General features: G+C 39.6%; 1 protein-coding gene across 6 annotated transcripts in view; it reads right to left on the bottom strand.

The window, feature by feature from the left end:
* Window positions 1-1218: 1218 nt before the first annotated feature.
* The window catches only part of LOC117154663 (uncharacterized), a 62903-nt gene continuing 44787 nt past the window's right edge, over window positions 1219-19334 (bottom strand). For all 6 annotated transcript variants that reach the window (XM_076622584.1, XM_076622582.1, XM_076622583.1 and 3 more), the window contains 4 exons: window positions 8094-8518; window positions 7292-7477; window positions 6149-6495; window positions 1219-5655 (listed from right to left, as the gene is read on the bottom strand). In XM_076622584.1, coding sequence (XP_076478699.1) covers window positions 5604-5655; window positions 6149-6495; window positions 7292-7477; window positions 8094-8518 — 1010 coding nt within the window. In that variant the 3' untranslated portion in view covers window positions 1219-5603. The remainder of the gene's footprint in view (window positions 5656-6148; window positions 6496-7291; window positions 7478-8093; window positions 8519-19334) is intronic.

Raw genomic sequence — 19334 nt, 5'->3', positions numbered from 1 at the left:
GGGAACATAGCTGCGAAAAACTACCATTGACATTGCAGAATCGCATTGAATTAGAATGAAATTTATCCTATACCTCTTTAACGTTTATTTGTTATTTTACTGGTAGAGCTTTTTGTTGTATTCTATATTCGAGGGAAAATATACTTTTTGTTCCGTTTCCAATTTAAGCTATCGTTCCTTCGTTTGTACTACCGATAAAATTGATAGAAAGGTGAACGATAGGGTCTTATAGTATGTGTAATATACGATGACACGTAGTTCATTTAGAAACGCATTTTATAGAAAATAGGACAAGTCATTTAAATTAAAAGGAAAAATATGTAATACATAATGGGTGAATATTCCAGCCAGACTGTGTTAATCAATTAAGATATAATCGAGGTATTTGTACAGGTGATTTATATCTACCGACAGATAGTTAGCGAGTGGACAGGAAAATAAAGCTGATACTACACGTACTACTTTGTATTAAAAAAAATTCCGCCGTCGATTATCGGTTTTTAAATATTTCACTGTTTGAAAAATTTCTTTGCCACTTGCCGGGCACCTTTTTCCATTGAAACAAAGATTAATTTTCTCTTCGTTAATGACTGCATAAAAATTATAGAAATACATGTTACTTTCGTGATTATTATTTTTATATAGCATCTTTATCAAACATAATATCGTAAAAGAAAAAGATATGGGTATGTTTGTACAAAGCTATTTTGAAATACACGAAGACAGAACGTTAATAGATAAAACATTATCGACGAGAAGGAGCGCGTGTTTTAAACATTTTGCTTAAAGGAAATCTACTTTGCGTTTTCGTAACATCAATTGACCAATCTTAGCGACCGTCCAGGTAGAAAGTTCTTACAGCTTTCGAATCTCGCCACGACATGGCGTCTGAAAGCAATTTATCGGATAATATGCGTATGATTGATTTTATTTCTACGAAGTATTTACGTGTTTATTTTATCTGAAAACCTAATGCCGAAGTATCTTTGACATTTGAGTCGAAACTGTTTTATTTTTATTTAAGGATAAAAGCAATTTAATTTATCAGAGAAAATATGCAAAAAAGATGTTGAAAATATTCCTTTAGATTCTGATCTTTTTTATAATGAGAATTTTGAAAAATGTCTAATTGGAATTGTTAATAAATATAGAGATAGAAACGTGGCGTGATTATTAAACGCTATTGTATTATAAATGTAATGAAGAAATGCGTATATATAATTTTCTCTCAACGACATTTATTACAATCTCGGTTGGTTCAATTAATTAATTTTAGTTTTGGCACTAGAAAGACGGACACGGTTACATTTGACCCTTTGTACTTTTACAATCACACTGATTCTACTTTATTACAATAATATTACGCAATCTTTTCTTTCGTCACACGCTTTATAAAAATTCTTATTCTTAAAGCTTAAAAAATGTCAACAAACGAATCAGTTAACTTAGAATCAAAAAATGTTGTGATTTGATTTTGATAGAAACGAAGAAATGCTATCTTTTACGCAAGATATATTATCACGTAATCGCTAATATCTTTATTTTTTTTTCACGTATTTGCGAATTTTCTAGACCTTAACCGATATCGTATGTTTCTTCGATAAATTGACAAATTTGAATTTGTGCGCTTTTTCTTTTTACTTTGCACAGAGTTCTCTAATATACAGAGTGAATCATATATTTGGATATATTCGTACTATACGGATCAAGCAACTTTGTAAAATTACTCACTGTTCGAATACGCCGAAGTAACAAAATCCTGAAGCTTCCATCCGCTAAAAAAATCTGTCAAGTTTAATAAATCGAAAGTTCTAAGCCTTGTTTCTTCTTCTTCTTCTTTCACAACCAGTTCCAATTACATGACTCATTCTCTAATATCATTCAACATTTAATCAAATCACGTACGGAATATACTCTACAATTACTTCGTCAACGATGAAGACATCGTAATTGTCGTCATATTTATTCATACTCCAATCAATTATAGACACATACATCTACTAACAACCCAAACAGTACACCTCTACCGACGGAATATACCTAAAGTCAACCATTCTTTCAGTAGACCAGAAAAAACGTAAAAATTCTACACGAATAACTTACCAACTCATTGTCAAGTACGAACGTAATTGAAACGTGAATCCAAAAGTGAAACAACAAACGTGGTACGGTAGCGAATGTTTCTGGAAATTATTTGGTCATACACCAACGAAAGATTGTCCACTGGTCAAGCAAAGCGACCGCTGTCCGGCTTTCTCGGCGGTAAGAGGATTCTCCTACCATGAAAAAAACACTGCATCATCTAAACAGCGATAAAACCAACGTCCTTCAAACCAGCTCGAAGGGTGACAGGTAAATAATTGACGCACTTCATTCTACAATTGTATTAAACCTCCTATTTTATTATCTGTGCATTTTTTGAGCGGTCTGTCGTTCAATTTTTGCTGGCTTCTCTCGCCTTACGAATCACGACTCTTCGACTTGTCCTTCGTTCCTCCTTGTTCCTCTTCCGTTCTCCAGCCCTCGGAGCCCACTATTATCGATTTCTGTCGCGATCAACTCGATCGTTCTTCGTTTCTTCGTTCGAAATACTCTTCGTTCTCGTTGCTCGAAATTATTTTTCGCTCTTCGCTGTTTCGAAAGAAATCATTCTTTGCTCCTCCGTTTGTGTTCACGATTCGCGTGGTTTCTCGATATCGATAAAAATATTAGCGGTAAGAATAGCGATGCGATGGCGGCAATTCCATGTACGCACGAGGGCGTGCGATGTTAGTTGTCGAATCGTTCGTATGCTCACGCAACAAGCACGCGCAAGAAAGCATTCACTCGGCCAACAAGTTTTCCTCGCTTATGGAAAACTTTTGCGACGGCACAATTTTGATTTTTTCCTTGCCATTTTTTTCTTTTTTTTTTTTTGGCCTCTTGGTACGTTTGAAGATCAGTCGGATAAGTAAGCCTTTGATATTACTCTCGCAACTTTATGATTCTTATAATGCCGATAATTATTCGAGTGACTCTTTTCGACCAGTCACGCGAGCAAACGATTATCGCTCGAACGAAGGTTTTATCCATTGCGAATAAAAATTTCATTCGTTCAATTGCATCTTATTTATCTGACTGTGATCGACGAATGCTGCTAACATTTCACAATTCTTACGCGTTAAACGATATTTTTCGCTCGAGTCTGTAGACATAAATATGCTTACTTAAATTTATAAAACAAGTACAGCTCGAACGACAGAACAAACTGATTCTGTACATATTTCCAGCTGTCTTTCGTTATCGTTCGTCGTGGTAGCGTATGTTGCGTTTAATAAACGTTACAACAACGTCCAAGTGTTTGCTGGTCAATGCTGGACATTGGGTATATTTTCTCGCGAGGATGTTTCGATTCTATGCTGTTCGAGCTTTCGTGAGCAGTTCTCAATGGAAATTCGTGTGTAACGCGATGGACGACAGTTTAAACCCTCTTAAAAGCTAAAAATCGAATTCTAATTCTGTAAGAGAAAAATCGGTTGGAATCGTTCTAATTAATACAAGACACAATCGGTGAATAAACGATTCTTTCGTTCCTTTGCATGTCCTGTTCTTTTTCTGCAAGTGTTCCATGCTTATCGTGTGTGATTTCAATTCCTGTGTATCGGTAAAGTATGCAACGTTTGTATATATAAAAACGGAATCCAAAAGCTGATTTTAACAATACAAAAATCTGCTAAATCACGAGCACGAGTCCTGAATCACGAAGATTACGAGTACTTACGGCAGAACTCCATTTATCGGAACACATCGATGATAGTAAATTCCGTATCACTACCATATTCCGAAATGGAAAATTAATTCTTTTAAGCGTTTTTAATAAATACGACCGACCTTTCATATTCTGTATTACAAAATCCATTGTTATATGTTTCATTCAATATTTGTTCACAACTGTGTAACGAAGCGTTTACTCTAAATTTCATATAATATTTTTTGCTCCCTTTCATTCGTATATTATGCTTCCGCAGTTTGTCCAAATAGCAATTTCAACGAATCGACTTCAATATCCACTAGCGATTCGAATAAATGGAGTTTCACTGCGTGAAAATTTGTCTGACTCGATACTGGGACTATTTACTTGAAACAGTATTTCTCAAGCCTTATTCACCATTTTTGCACGATAAGAGCTACTGTTCTCTAACTTTCTTGCGATATTTTTCAAGTCTTTGATATATTCTTAGTGAGTTATTATTGAAAAAGTAACGATTATACAAACGGTAAAAATTGTGCGTCGTATATTGTAGGAAAATGAAAGGGATTCCGAAACAGATTTGTTTTATTCGTTTCATGATCGTTCGTGATACTAGTTGCAGGAACTACGCTAGATCATCTTAATTATCTTAATGACATTGAAAGTGAGTTGTTGTTTCTTTTTTTCTTTTAAATAAACATCTATCAGAAATATAATATAAATGTCTAAAGAAATGAAATCTAATTGTATCTTATAGCTTACATATGTTACTTAAAGAGAAACTTCGTGTTTATATACATTTAACATGACTCTAGAAATATACTGTTCAATTAATTAACAATTTACGATTCATTTTCAGGAACGAAAAAAATCTATTCGATCGAGATTCTTTTGTTACTGAGCACTTTAACGATTAATCAAACTCGTTTGAACTGACGATTCTTTCGATCACTTTGAACGGTATACGGATCGTACAACGCAAACATCCTTTACAGCTCGAATAAAACGAATAGCGTAATATTAACTATTTTAATTGTAACACCTTGAGAAACAGTGTTTCAAGTATCGATTGCGCTATGTTAACTTTCGATAAATACACTGCCACTGACAATCAGCAATTATTACAAAATGGTGTTTATGACACTAAGAAACTGGCGAAGTGAATCGAGCATCGGTATCAGTTGGAAACAACGAGATCGACGAAATTCGTGAGAATCAGAAATAGCACAAACAGCTAGAAGAGTGTGGCAAAACTCGGAGTAGTATCACTGAAATTTATAAGATAACGGATAACTTACAGAACGTTTGTAGAAAATTGAAATCGTCAAGAGGCGCCTGACAATGAATTCTTGACAAAGTTTCGCGTAATCTGATATTGTTCGACAGTTAGCGATTAAACAGCAATTAGACATTGGCTTACGTTTGAAAAAATTTGCAATTAGACGGTAATATCTCTAATAGCAAAAAATATGGCAGATTTCAAAGAATATTATCGTTAATCCTAGTTAATTAATCGACTGAGCTAGTGAAAACAAATCGATGGATCTTCATCGATGATTTCGAAAAATGGAGCGAGCGAGCGAGAGAGAGAGAGAGAGAGAAAGAGAGAGAGAGAGATACGAAGCCTTTTAAGCGATAGTAAATAACGCTAATGAAATTTCTGGAGAATCGCGAATTTGAAGAGTATTTGCGACATGATCCACGCGATGAATTTGCGAACGAGAATCGAGACGATAATGGCGACGGTGATAGATGAATTTGTGATTTTCGACAATGTTCGTTAGGAACCGGAAACAGGAAGAGGCGAAGGACATCTCAGAGGATCTTCGCTGCTTCGACTTCTTTGCTTCTTTGTACGGTAGGTCGGCCTTTGTCAACCAATCTTTATCCATCGATCGATCGAATATTCGAGCGCCGCGAGCCACCTGCAAATAAACGTAGTTGCCTCTTTGACATAAAATTCGTTCTAACTCCAAATCGATTCTCATTGATTACGAAGGAGATTAGATAATTATTTTCAAATGTTAATAAATACGCGACCTTGACACCATAATTCAAGACCATCGACATCGATGTGGCACGTCTCCTTGTAAATAATTTACCACAAACGTGCCGGTGATTATAAAAGTGAGGCGGATAAAAGTGGAAAGAATTTCAGCCGCCTGTTCACGTTACAATAATCCAAAACCATGTTTGCAAAGTAACAGAGATCGAACCATTGGATCGAGTCGGTTGATGCGCCGTTAAACAGAATTCAGTTCATGCGTCAAACGCCAATGATATCTCGAAACGAAAATATATGACGCAGGCCACTTTCATAATCGCCGGTATAAATTGCGTACAGCAAATTCTTCGACTTAACGAAACAATCGTTCGAAAGAATATGATAGAATCGATAAAGGGGACTAAACAGGTTACCGTTTCTTGTCCATTTCTGATTCGGTGGCGAAGATGTAACTTCTCTGCGTGGGGTCCGGTGGTTGCAGCTCGAACGCGTGTTTCCTGCCACCGGAAGTGGGCGCGCTGCTATGCACCCTGAACCCATGCAGGCAGGCGACACCGAACGCCTTCTCCGCATTAGCGTCGTCGTAGAAATACAATGCAGCGTCCTTTAGTACGCAATATCGCCTGGACCAACCGGTTGGTGACGACGTTTTTCTGGCGTGTTCTTGCTGCTTGCTCAGGTATCCGAAGCAATCTGGTCTGTGAATGGCGCATGCTGCTATTTCACGCATTCTCAGCGACGATTCCAACCAGGTGTCAACCTGTAAAAACGTCAACGGGAATCTATAGGATATACAGGAAAAACGGAGAATTTCCGTCTTTAGCGATTTTCTATTATCTTCTCAGGGCTTCCATTTCTCTTCTATCACCTCGAGTAACTTCTCACGAAAAAATTTAGTTACTTTTGTGACGCGTTTTCCAAGTTGAACTAATTACTTCGTACATTCGCGTTTCACGATAAATCTCGTACAAGTGCAAAGACTATTAAGGTAGGTGCGCAATAAGGCATATTAGTAGAACTGTACGATTCTCCAGAGCGCTGCCAGACACTTGCAGCGTCTAATCCAACTATTCAAGAAACTCCAGCAGGCGTATAGCCGAACTTGCAGAATTTAAAGCGAATCTCATTTTCTTCAACTTACGAGAACGCGGACTTCCATCGTTTCGCAAAGTTTTTGAAGCTTCTTTTGCCTAGATAACGATGCAAGAGTATCTCCAAAGATACATACATACAGCATATGCTGTTAATTGTTCAACTTGTAGCATCCATCTTTCTTTCTGTTGGACGAATGTAACGAAAATATTCTTTTCGAAATTTTTGATTTAATTTTCTTTTATTTCCGAATATACCATCGCAAGCGAAAGACCGCGTAGAAGGAAATACATTATATACGCGTGTCGGTTACCGCACCAATTAAAGATTAAATCGCATTCTGACCAAGAAGATCCGAATGTTCGCGCGAGGTACTCGTACACAATGTAAACTTCGTTTACTCTTCGAGCATGATCCGGAAATAGACGTCGAGAGTAACTTGGCAAGCTACTCGTAACATTTACCTGGTCGTTTCTTTCGATCGCTTCCTTGATGACCGTCGTCCATCGAGCGGCAGCTTCCTCGGTGTCCGCCGCGAGCCGAAGCGTCGGTGCGCCCTGTTTTTTGATCGCGAAGCTGTGTAACCTCAGCTCGGGCGTTTGCTCCACGTCGTACTTTATCAGCATCACCGCCCCCACTGGCTGTGAATCCTACGGGAAACGAAATGGTCCACTGGTGTACCATTTTTCCAACAAAACGATCCCGTGCAAACACTCGTCGCGTCGATGGCCTCGATTAACCGAAAGGAATGCCGGTTAAATAGGTTTCGAGGGGACGCCAGGCGTGGCTGGATGACATCTCTTTAAACTAACGACGAGCATGCAAAGTTCGGAACCTTTGTGCATAGCTTGGATGACTGAACTTTCTAACTTTGTTTATTTTACAGCAGCGTTACTTGCTCTGCCAATTTTCTCCGAATACAAAGTACCCGATCGTGTTAGATATTCTCTATATTTTGTGTCAAATTACGCGAGTTGTATTAGGCGAGTAAAACCAACTTCGTACACCAAACGATTAGGACCGACGCTGTAAAATAAGCTTCGACATTTGAGAATAGAGAATATTAATTTTATGAGCTGATATTAATTTTATCCTTGCGTATTAATCGTATCTTATGGCGTCTAAGTATTTGAAAATACAATTTCATGTTTTTTCTTTTTTCGAAATTACATCCTATAGATTTGCGCGCGCTAATCGACACAGTTTTCCATTCTACGAAGAATGGGCATTGAGAAGGGAAAGAGAAGAGGGGATATTCGTACTAACCGCGTCAGTCTTGTAATAATAGAGGCAGTTGTCGCGGCGCAGGGCGAACCATCTTCGCACCCACTTGTCCGTGTTGGTCGAGGTCGCGGATTTCCTCCATAGGTATCCGGTGCAGAGCGGCGCCTCGTCGCTTCCTTCCTTGGTACCAGGTCTGGCCACCCGCGGTGCCAGTACGTTGCACGTTCTCGCCACTTCGAGTTCAAGGACGTCGGTGCCAGAATGCGCGAGCCTCACGACTTCCGAATGCGTCGCGTCCATCACGTTCTTCCCGTTCACCGCCATTATAATGTCGCCAACTTCCAGGCCAGAGCTCTCCGCGGGCGTGTCGGGCTCGATAGCTGAGACGACCACGGGTTTCGAGCCGTGAATACGGAAACCGAACTCACCTCCGGCTTCTCGTTTCACCACCACCCTTTTGTCGCTTTCTGTAACCATCACCACCGCCTTCGTTATTTGGCGTCTGCGGCAGTCCTATTCGAGCCTCATCGAGCGGCAAACGCGAAGTCGTTCGCGCCAAATCCCACGATCCAAGATCCGAAATCCGAGATTTCAAGAGCCGCGATCACAGCGGATTTGCCGCGTGATAATGCAGTACGAGCAGGAATTGATATGGATCCTGCGGATGATGGATAGCGAATATCGGTAGGAGCGGAATTGAGCGTATTAGGAGGATAGAATTCCGGGTATTACAGTCGGTTCGGATCTATTTTAGCGAGCAAGGATTCGATAGAGGCGTTGAGCAGATTCGAACGTTTTTGGATAGTTTGTATCCTGTCAGGGGAATGGCTGAAAGGAATGCGTGGTAGAAATCGCGAGCGGATAAATCCTATGGAGATTACGTTAATCACTGCTGCGAGGGAAATGTGATTCGAGACTTTACAACCCTGGAAAATGAAGCTCTGCACGAAAAAAAAAAAAGAAAAAAGAAAAAAACGTCAGTCTACGTTTTCGACCTATTTTTCCGCGCAGATTCACCTCCTTTCGGCTTTTACCGTCAGTTGAACGGCAGCCGGTATAAGTCTTGCATGGCTATTAATTTAAGTGATTAATGTGTTTCGGAGGCAAATATTTTTCTCATTGATCGACGTTAACGTTATTATACCGTTGAAAGGAGCTATCATCGGTTCAAATACTATCAATCTACCGGCGTTTTCCTATGTAAACAGGTTTAGCAAACAGCAAAACCGACGAATAGTAATGATACTCGAAGTTCGGTTGCCGTTTGCTCTTTCACGCTTCGAAACCGTGAACAAACAGCACATACGAATACAGAGAAAGTCATAGAATTGCACGCAAATCGTCGTTTCATATTCCGGTTGCATAGATTACACAGTATTTTATTTTTAGCTTAAATCGACGACACGGTTCGGTGGAATGGTTAGTTCCGTATTTATCACGAACTTGCACCGCGCGATACACGATACGTTTCTAGTTTGGTATCATCCATCTTATTTATCAAGCATCGAAGCACGCAATATCGATTGCGCGTGATCGATTATGGGCGGAAATCCGAGAGTACAACAGACGGTTCCGAATAAATTATCCTGCAAGTGTTACTACTGCCAAAATGACGAAGCTGTTCGTCTTTCGCAATAACGGGAAATATAACGCCGTTGTTAATGATAAATCGTGCAATCTCTAGAATTTATTGCGACTCGGGTTACGAGAAGGAAATATTTACTTGGGTAATATTAGGCTGTTTTATAATAAATAATAATTGTTCGGAAGTTTGAGTGGCCGTCCGTTTATGGCACGGGCAGGAACATTCCCTTCTTTGGGAAAATCCGAATTACATGTCCTCCCCGAGCTGTAAACCTAACGACTCCGAGGTCAGGTAAAAACCCCCGGGAAAAGTCCAGCCGGAAGGGCACGATGGACACAGGAAACCCAACGGCTGGTAGGGAGAATCAGCAGCGTAGGAGGATAGTTCATCGACGGACATCGTACCGTGCGGATGAAATACTTCACTGCCAACGAGATCTTACCACCGCCGTGTTCATAACATCGCACTTTACGTTTATACAAGTGGAAATACAGTGCTCCATTACTCTAACACTCGATCTATTAAACCTCCTCCACCTTGAACGTTAATTCATTCGAGGTACGCGATATCGACCGATCGGTTTGACCTGACCGGTTGCTCTTTAGTCGAGAATTCGCAACAATGATAAATATCGAGGAGACGAGGAAATTCCTCTTTCTAATTGCACCGTTTTTTCTAGTTGCAGTTTTTATCAACCGGAAAATCGCCGATGATCCTAAACGCATCAGAAGGAATTACAGAACCGTTTTTGTTCCTCTTAAACATCGTCGTGAATTAGGAAGCACGCGACGAAGAAACCTGGAATCGGCCCGTAGGAAGAAAGAGCATTGTCATCGTCGATAAGCTTCTCTTCTCACTGCCTCGTTTTCGATGCTTTCTTAGCCGGATATTTTTATTTGCGATTACGCTTCGAGCGAGATAACCAACGATTTACTTCGTTCGAACTGTCAACTACAATTTCATGGATACTTTGGGAACGCGCAGTCACGCAATAAATCATCCCCCGCGGTGGAAATTTATACGAGAAGATTTCAGTGAGGATTAAGGGTTGCTCCAATTCCTCAACCTTGTTTCCATAGCTATGCGAGTATCGTTTCCTATTCCGTACTGTTACGTATTCATCAAACGGGATGGCTTTTGTACATTATCTCGAATCGTGCGATACGCATTAACCCTGGAAACCCGAGAATTCTACTTTACGATGCTTCTTGTATTAGGCGAATATAAAATGTCTCTATAAATAAAATTCTAACTACACGTACATTAAAGATGTAAACGTATCCGCACATTTGCTTATTTTTAGCTTAGCGAGTCTTTCTGCAGGCCCTTTAATCTTTAAATTATGTGTAAGACAGTAATTATATTCAGATGGTTGAAAAGAGAGAGAGAGAGAGAGAGATAATTTTAGCAAGATTCTGAATATGAATCGTGCTTTTTGAAAAAGAACTTTAATTTTCTGCTGGCACTGCAGCCTCATTAAGTATCCAAGAATTCTCTGATAATTACGCACGGCTGATTCCGATGTTGGTCGATTCTTTAAAATTTGGAATAAAAGTTACGGCGCCAGGGATAATATTAATTTTTAGTGCGGATAGCGGAAAAAATATATTTCTATTTATAGCTACTTCGCCAATTGGTTATTTCGCGAACTGCAGCTTTTTCGTTATAAACACATTGATAACGCGTATATCCAGAGCTGAAATAACGTTTCTTTAATTATAAAATTGATGGAACATAAACGTGGTATTTTTAAGATTTAAAAGCGTCACTGTTAATTATACATTTCATGAAAATATTCAGCGATTATACGTTATTCGTCTCTTAAAATCGAATTTATGGTTCTAACGAACAGGAATCTCGAAATATCCATGCTCATTTATTATTTGCATTTCGCGATTATTTATCGAAGAATATTTCAGAATCTTATATCTATTTAGGTTATCGTTTGCGTCGGATTATTCATTTATTCAATCGCTCTTCCATTTCTACCGATCCTGCGGCTCATTTCTAGGCATTTCATATAATTGAGAAATCTCATCGGTATATTTGAAATTGCTAATTAGTCGTATTAAATTAATGTCGGTCTCGCTGCCCAATTAATTGTTTCCAATTTCCTGCGAAAAAGTGACAGGAAATTCGAATTTACACGCGTACACGATTCCATTTGTTCATGAATTTACATGTTGACGTGACTGTTCTGTGAATACGCATCGCTACATTTTCCCTATATCTGCGAGAAATTCCGATTCGCTTTCCGTATGAACGATCTTTGAATAGCACAACGATATTTTTCGCATTAACATTAATTATAATAGTATATTTTACAGGATTTGTATTCTTGCCAAGGAACGCGTGCGACGAATATTGAAAAAATTTTCCTAACAAAAACACGACGGATACTTTTGTGAAAAAGCAACGAATGAGCATAGAATCGCAAACGTTTCAATCGTTTTCGTTCTCATAGATAAAAAATTTCCGCAACTCGCGACGTTTATCTTGCAGATTTTAAGAGAGAGAGAGAGAGAGAGAAAGAGAGAGAGGGAGGAGAGCACTATGCACGTCCCAAAGCAGGCGCATAAATAGAAAGGAATACTGGGTAAAAATAAAATGAAAGCGGGACGGTCTACGTCGTCGTAGCTACATAAATAAATGCATTTTTAGTTCAGTATTTGTTTTGTACGTTTTTTCTCGGCATTAATATTTGCAAAGTTATATCTAAAAATTGTAAAACAAGAAATGACGTAACGCGAAGCGAAGTTAAAAATACGTAACTGAAACTCTTACATTATATATTACATTTCTGAAAGAAAATTCCGTTTCTTTTCCTTTCGTATGAAACGATATTCGCTTATAAATATCGGAAAACACACGCTTAATATGCCTCGTTCGAATAGTCGCACGAACGCCATAGCATCGTAAAGAGTCGTGGTAGAATTCAGTTTGCGAACCGTTCCATTCAGAGATACGAATTGGATAAATGGTACCGAACGTAGGAGATGTCTATATAAATCAACAGAAATTTCTTTCGTTTCTACGTGAAACGATATATATTCGGTTACAAATATTGAAAGCAGCCATACGAGATATCCTGTTTGAAGGGACGAAATAAAAATTAATTCACGCGACGTAAAATGTTTAATAGTATCAAATGTAGAACGTTACGTTCTAAAAGCAACAAAGTTTCGTCTTTTTCTTGATAAGTTTACTACGCGAGAATTAAATTGCTTTGTAAAGCTCGGAATTTTGAAGAAGTAGAACGCTCGTATGCACTGTACGATGCTCTTTTTCGTAAAGATACAATGTCAATGTTTTCTGAAGTTTACGTCGCTCGATGTTCGTGTGACGGAGCAAGGGGGAAGTGCACGTGACTTGGTTAATACGAAAATGAAAGTTGTTAGTGATACGTAGTACGATAGAAGCTATAGTCTCTTCGAACGTTCGCCACGTCGGTGATACGATGACGCAAGCAATTATTTTTGTAGGACGTTGCACTCGTGGGCGACGCACAGATTCTGTCTTATTTTAATTTCGTCTACCGTTCGATCTCAATTCAGTTCACGATTACGCGAACGCTTAACAAGTAGCGTGCGTGTAAACAGAGACGCGTGCGACACGCTGTTGCTATACCGTTGTTTTGTTCTAACTGGAAATGCGAATCAACCCTTTTAAAAGAAGCTCGTTCGCGACACAATTAAATCAGAGAAGTTGAGATAGAGTGCGAAAAATATGAATTTTCGCTTGGGAATCGCCACGTTTGAACGGTCATCTTACTAAAAAGGAAGTCAAAAAATGGAATATTTCAAAAAATGTTCACAGTTCCTAATCTTTTATCTTTCCGTGTTATAGCAATCGTTGTTGATATTATTTCGCAATAGTTGGATTAGCTTGGCGTAGAGCGCATTCGAATTCTCCAATAATTAAACTTGCCCTTAAACTGCAAGAGCTCGTCTTACGCGAAATCGATTATCGAGTACCCATCACGGCTTCGTCAGACAATATCTTCATCAAATGTTCCATGGATGTAAGTAATTGCTTACAAACACTTACGAAGAGACGCGATCAATTAAATTAGTAGAGCAAAGGGAACTCGATACGCATTCGTTTTAATTAGCATGTTGTTCATTAACGTTTGCACATTTCGATTTTCATATTACTTCTAACAACGACACAGGCAATTTTACGAACGAAACGATTTAATTCCACGATAATTTCCACCTATTTTTCGTCGCGGTTTAATTTTAAAATGCACGATACACGCAGACACGAACTTCCTCGTAAACAGAAATGTAATATGGTAATTCCGGCACGCGTTACATTCCATCGTGAGCTTTAGAAATTAATATTTCTTGCTCTACTTAATTCTAAAATGCAGTTACTAAATTCTCCCCTTTGTGTTACGATGAAACAACAACCAGCGGTGCTTCGTTGTTATTTTTACTTCGGTGCAATTAATTAACGTTGAGATTGCGTTTAGCGTTAATTGCATATTTCGAACGACGATTCGTATTGTCGCGATATAATGCTCGTAAATGAAATATAGCGGGATAGGAATGGCGGAATAGAAGTGGTACAAAAATTCGCGTTCGAAAGAGTTAAGGTACCTGTGTATATGTACAGCTGTGTAAATCAAGAGAAAGCGAGAGGGAAAGATAACGCAACAACAGGTAAACGATCGAAACGCGTCGAAGCATGGTCGAAAATGTCGAAATCCAGGTCGAAGGAAAACAGGTCGAGACGAGATTATCAAGAAACACATCATGCCATAAAAATAATCAAGTCCTTGCGTCATCAGGCGTCGAACGTAATCGATAGTGCTCGAGCTTATAGCCTTTTTGTCTCATCATCGTTGCACCGTCGATGAGAGACGGTGAGACGGAGGGCTTCCTTTTATTTCTGCGATAAAGATGGCACACGCAACTCCCGCCCAACCCCTTTCGCAGCTGGTGTGTCAGAAATAGCGAAGATCGCTTTGTCGTCTTTTTCCTGATGGCGGAAATTCTCGCACGTGCGACATGCACAAGCATTCCAAGGTTGTTGCGTCTCACAGGGGGGAGAGCCGACGTTGTTATGGATTTTAATAGGGAGCGTGAACGACACGCTCAGGGGTAGGTAAATATCTCGCTTGTCTCGCTTTCGCTCGCTTCGACTAAAGTGAAAATACGAATTCGTAGGATGCCATTTACTAAGGGCGCTATTGTATTCGAGAGGTACGAATTGGAAATTGGTGGTGAGTTTGTTGGTGGATTGCTGAAGCGATTCAATGGAACCACGGTGGCTTCGAGGCAGCGCGAAATTCATTTCTTTTATGATAGGTTGTCGCCAGCAGACGCAATATTACCGTATTACAGTTACAGTCACAGACGATATTCGCCAAGTATTATACATGACGTGGCGTGAAAAGATTTAGGCTTCCTTTCGAAACTTCAAATTACACCTACTTTGATTAATTTCTTCTGTAGAAATATACATCTGTGTGTATAATCGACAAATTTGTTAACTGACGCTGCTAGCGAGAACGATGTACAAACGATGTTGTTTTAAGCAGAAGCGAACGTAATTAGAGAGAACGAAGACAAACTAATCGAAATATCCATCTACGTAAAGATGTATCAATTTTCTTTGGAAATTTCTAACGTAGAAAATGCGTACGTAAAGAATCCAAAAAATCGATTTTTTTTTTAGAGATAAAGCCATTCTGCAAGCACGTCTTTAGTTTCATGACCCTGATCGCGATAAAGGTACGATTGACAGTGGCACGTATTGTTCGATTAATGACAACCAAACCATGCCGTGCCATCGACTTGGCACACTTCCGATTTTATTGTCCCGACGACAATCGCGTTTCTCTATAAATTTCTGAATATCGGAATTGGCATTGTTCCGGTACCTGGTAGTTGCTACTTTGTACTACTCGCCGCATGGCGTTACTATATTTTCGATGTTTCATCAGCTCTCGCGTTATACCGAATTCTTCAAAATTATCTTCGTAGTGTCATTTCTAATGTCATTTTGTGAAACTAGAAGGACACCCATTATCGGTGTAAATCTCCTTTCAGAGTAAGAACGTGAAGATTCCGTACAACACACATCGTTCAAAACACATCGTTCCGATGCACTCGAGGAAATTAGCTGCTACTATCAATAGTTAATTATGCGGGTCGTGTTCGTAAGATCGTACACAGTAAACTAACTACAGGTAAGCCGTAATCACCTTTGATGTGGAAATTTAATTTTATTGTCATTAGATTAGTACACGCCACGGACGAATTTGGACGAAACAAGCAAACTAATGGCCACCTTGTTCGATGTCGTAGCGGCTTCGATAAATCGGTTACAAGACGAAAATCGTATCTTGATTTTCAATGTGGATATTTTCGAGCCGTTGCATCAGGGTCAGGCAGAGAATAATTATCGGTGATGACCGTGACTTCTTTCGACCAAAGATTCGAGGATCGAATTTTACGAAAATGATGGCGAAGGGGATAGAAATTTTTATTGCCTGAAAAGAATATTGGTTTTCATATTTTTTTACATTCTCCTTACGAACGAATCGTATTCGATCAATTATTTAATCGAATTATTCAATCGTTATGAAAACAAATTATTTCGTAAGTTCGAACAAATGACTAAAAAATATTGCGGATGAATATGAAGTAATCACTTAAATTTTCTAGAGGAGAAGTGTAGTGAAACGAGTTCTGTGGAAAAATGTTCATTCGATAATTTTAATCAGGCGGAATAATCGTATTTACGTATTAACAACTCGATAAAACAGCGATTAATGGTCGTTGCATAATCGCTGTTCACGTTTTCATTACACGTGTTATCGAAAACCTCTGTGCCGCTGTGTGAGTCGCGTTTAAGCTATGTTAACTAGCGCATTGAAACAACATTAAAATAAAAAGCTCTAACGAACGAAGAAGAAAATTATGTTCAATGATTGTTGAAAAATAATTTCAGTTGGATATCAATCTCGTGCGACAGAATATTGAAAATGATCTCCATTTCTAATCTCGGATTATACGATAAAGAACGACGCCACATTTAAATTCGGATACGATTAGTTTAGTTCTTTTCTTACGGTAAGAGAATTTATTAGAAAACTTTGGAAAACAATTTCGAAAGAAGGAAACCCGGTTTTAAAGAAAATTTATGGTTCTCCGTAAAAGTCTTTGCAAAAACGGCTTCACCAGGGAATTTGGAAGGCGAACCAGTAGCGTTATACGTACAAGTTTCGAAGCCAAAGAGTAGAAAAGTGAACCGCTTTGGGATACGTTTCATAACATAAACTTTGACGCCACGGAGGATTTCCTTTTGACCTGGCAAACATTCGGGAGGGTACCAATTTAATTATTCACTTAGGAAACTTCTCCGGTTTTTGATTCAGCCTGTCTCGGTCCGTGAAAGCGAGCCGTTCAATATTTACAAGCACATATCACGCACAATGCAGAATCGATCGCCGATAAAGAAATTAATGAAATTTCACTTTGCAAACTACGATAGCCAATTCGCCGTTCTTTCCAGAGTTAAAAGCTTTTTTGTATTTTTCTATTTGTATGAGATCGAATCTTTGTTTACGATACTTACGAGCATCGATCTCGAATTTCTCTATTGCGATGAAATAGAATATGATTTTTGAAAAAACGTTGTACACGAGTAAATTATTGCGTGTAAAATGGAAAAATATTTACCTTTTGTAATGTCTCTTTTTCCAATGTATCTTTTTTCTTCATTTTTTTTTTTTTTTTTTTTAGTGGATGGACGAAAAGGAACAAAAATTTGCACGTTATTTGGAACTTGTTAAACTGTAAATGTTTCTTCCCGTTTAATTAAAACCACTGGCAACGTTATCTGTTATTCCATTCAACCGGTTCAATTTTTCGCTGAATAAATATTAAATATTGGAAAATGTCATGTAACTGGGAATACAATGGGGAAAGGGCGAACAGAAATCGAATTCCTCTAGATACAGGCAAGTGGGACGAAATAATTCACGGAGGAATCGATAACTTTCTGTATCGGAAGAAACGTGATCTTTGTGCGAGATTTTGTCTCTTAAAAAGCGTCGAATAGAATAATTAATTTACCATGGACGTCCGCGCCGAGCCTCGTAAGGGCTCGACCCTCCGTGCACCAAACTCTGAGCATGCACTTCAGCAGCTCCTCCAAGGCCCTCTTCAAGGACGCGTCCTCTCCAAGCTCCGTGGAACATTCGGAGGCCGCGCAATCGCACACCATCTCGCGTGTTGATGCGTGTCCGGCCACGTGACGCGTTCCAAGTGCTACGCGACTTTCTCGTAGCCTACTCGAACTTCCGGCGTACTCTTCGGTGAACAACGTGTCCACCGGGTTGCCCGGCGATCGAAAAATCACCGCGCTATCGTCTATTCGCCTCCTCGTTCCCTATCACTCTCGAATGCTTCAACGATACGGTTTCGATCATGGATTGTGACACGACGAAGAAGCGGAGGACTTCCGGTGTACACCGTACACCGTCTTTTCCACGCGGTCGCCGTCCTTTCTTTTTCTACCGTAAAATGTCGCGTTAAGTCCACGCCTCGATTTGTCCACGAACGAGATACGAAAGCAGGATGCACACGCGTCGCGGAACGCGTCAGACGCAGAGGAAAGCTCTGTTCTTCCGAAGAGGATGCCTTCGGCCAGCTCGTGGAATGCGACTCGCCGCCCTGACCCACTGACTGCCAGCCAAAAGCTTCTTCCACGCCACCCTCCCTGCCTTCCTCTCTCTCTCTTTCTTCCTCTCTCCTTCGCGCCTCACTCCACTTCGGTTTAACTTCGGCGGGAATATTCAGACGGCCGCGAATCAAGCTTCCACGTATAGAATCAACTCCTCCCTCTCCCTCTTTCTTTCTCTTCCTCTCAGCGCGCTCGAAATTGTATCTCGATGATACCCGATCGATGCTTCCGGTGTGTTCTAGCGAGACGAGGACCGGGGAAGGGGATCTCGATGCGGTTTTCGATTGTTGTCTCGAAATGGAACTATAGAAGAATGGAGGAGTGAGATCGACGAGGGGAGTCGTTCTTTCGACCGACTGGAGGAAGCGTGCAGCAACCACACTTGGATGTTTTCGGAATATCTGGAATAACGCTACTTTACTAGGATAAAATTATTTTTCGAGTTTGTTCGACAACTAATTTTGCTTTCAGATATACGAGACATTCGCGTATTTTTTTGGTATCGATTTTCTTCGATGGATACGTTTCGTAGCGATTTGTGATATCGTCTTTGATGATAACCTACTACCTAATGTGACAGAGTTTCTTCTGTGCAACTCCTTTACTGGTATTTCCTTCGCGAGAATCATCTAAGAGAATATTTAACAACGTCCTATTATGGAAGCGGAGAGTATAACGTCTGGAATATTTGCCATTACTGGCACTTGTAGTACATACCGGCGTGTATACATAATTACTCGTGAAAATCGCTTACAAGAGCACTCTAAAAACTTCAGAACGAAACAAGCCTAAGGTATGCTTAAATAATGTAATTCTTCGACCTTGCATCGTGTAATCGGACAAAGAAACGAATCGGCAATTATCCGAAAGTCGTTAGTTATTCCAAATATTTGCAGAGTAAACAACGATGCTGACCTACGAATAAACGTTCAGAATGCATTGCTAACTTCAAACATGGATATACGTACTGTCAACAATCTGCTGTTTTCATTCATACTCTT

Source organism: Bombus vancouverensis, chromosome 11, assembly GCF_051014615.1.
Source record: "Bombus vancouverensis nearcticus chromosome 11, iyBomVanc1_principal, whole genome shotgun sequence".
Taxonomy (NCBI): Eukaryota; Metazoa; Arthropoda; class Insecta; order Hymenoptera; family Apidae; genus Bombus; species Bombus vancouverensis.
This window is presented reverse-complemented; position numbering and strand designations above follow the sequence as displayed.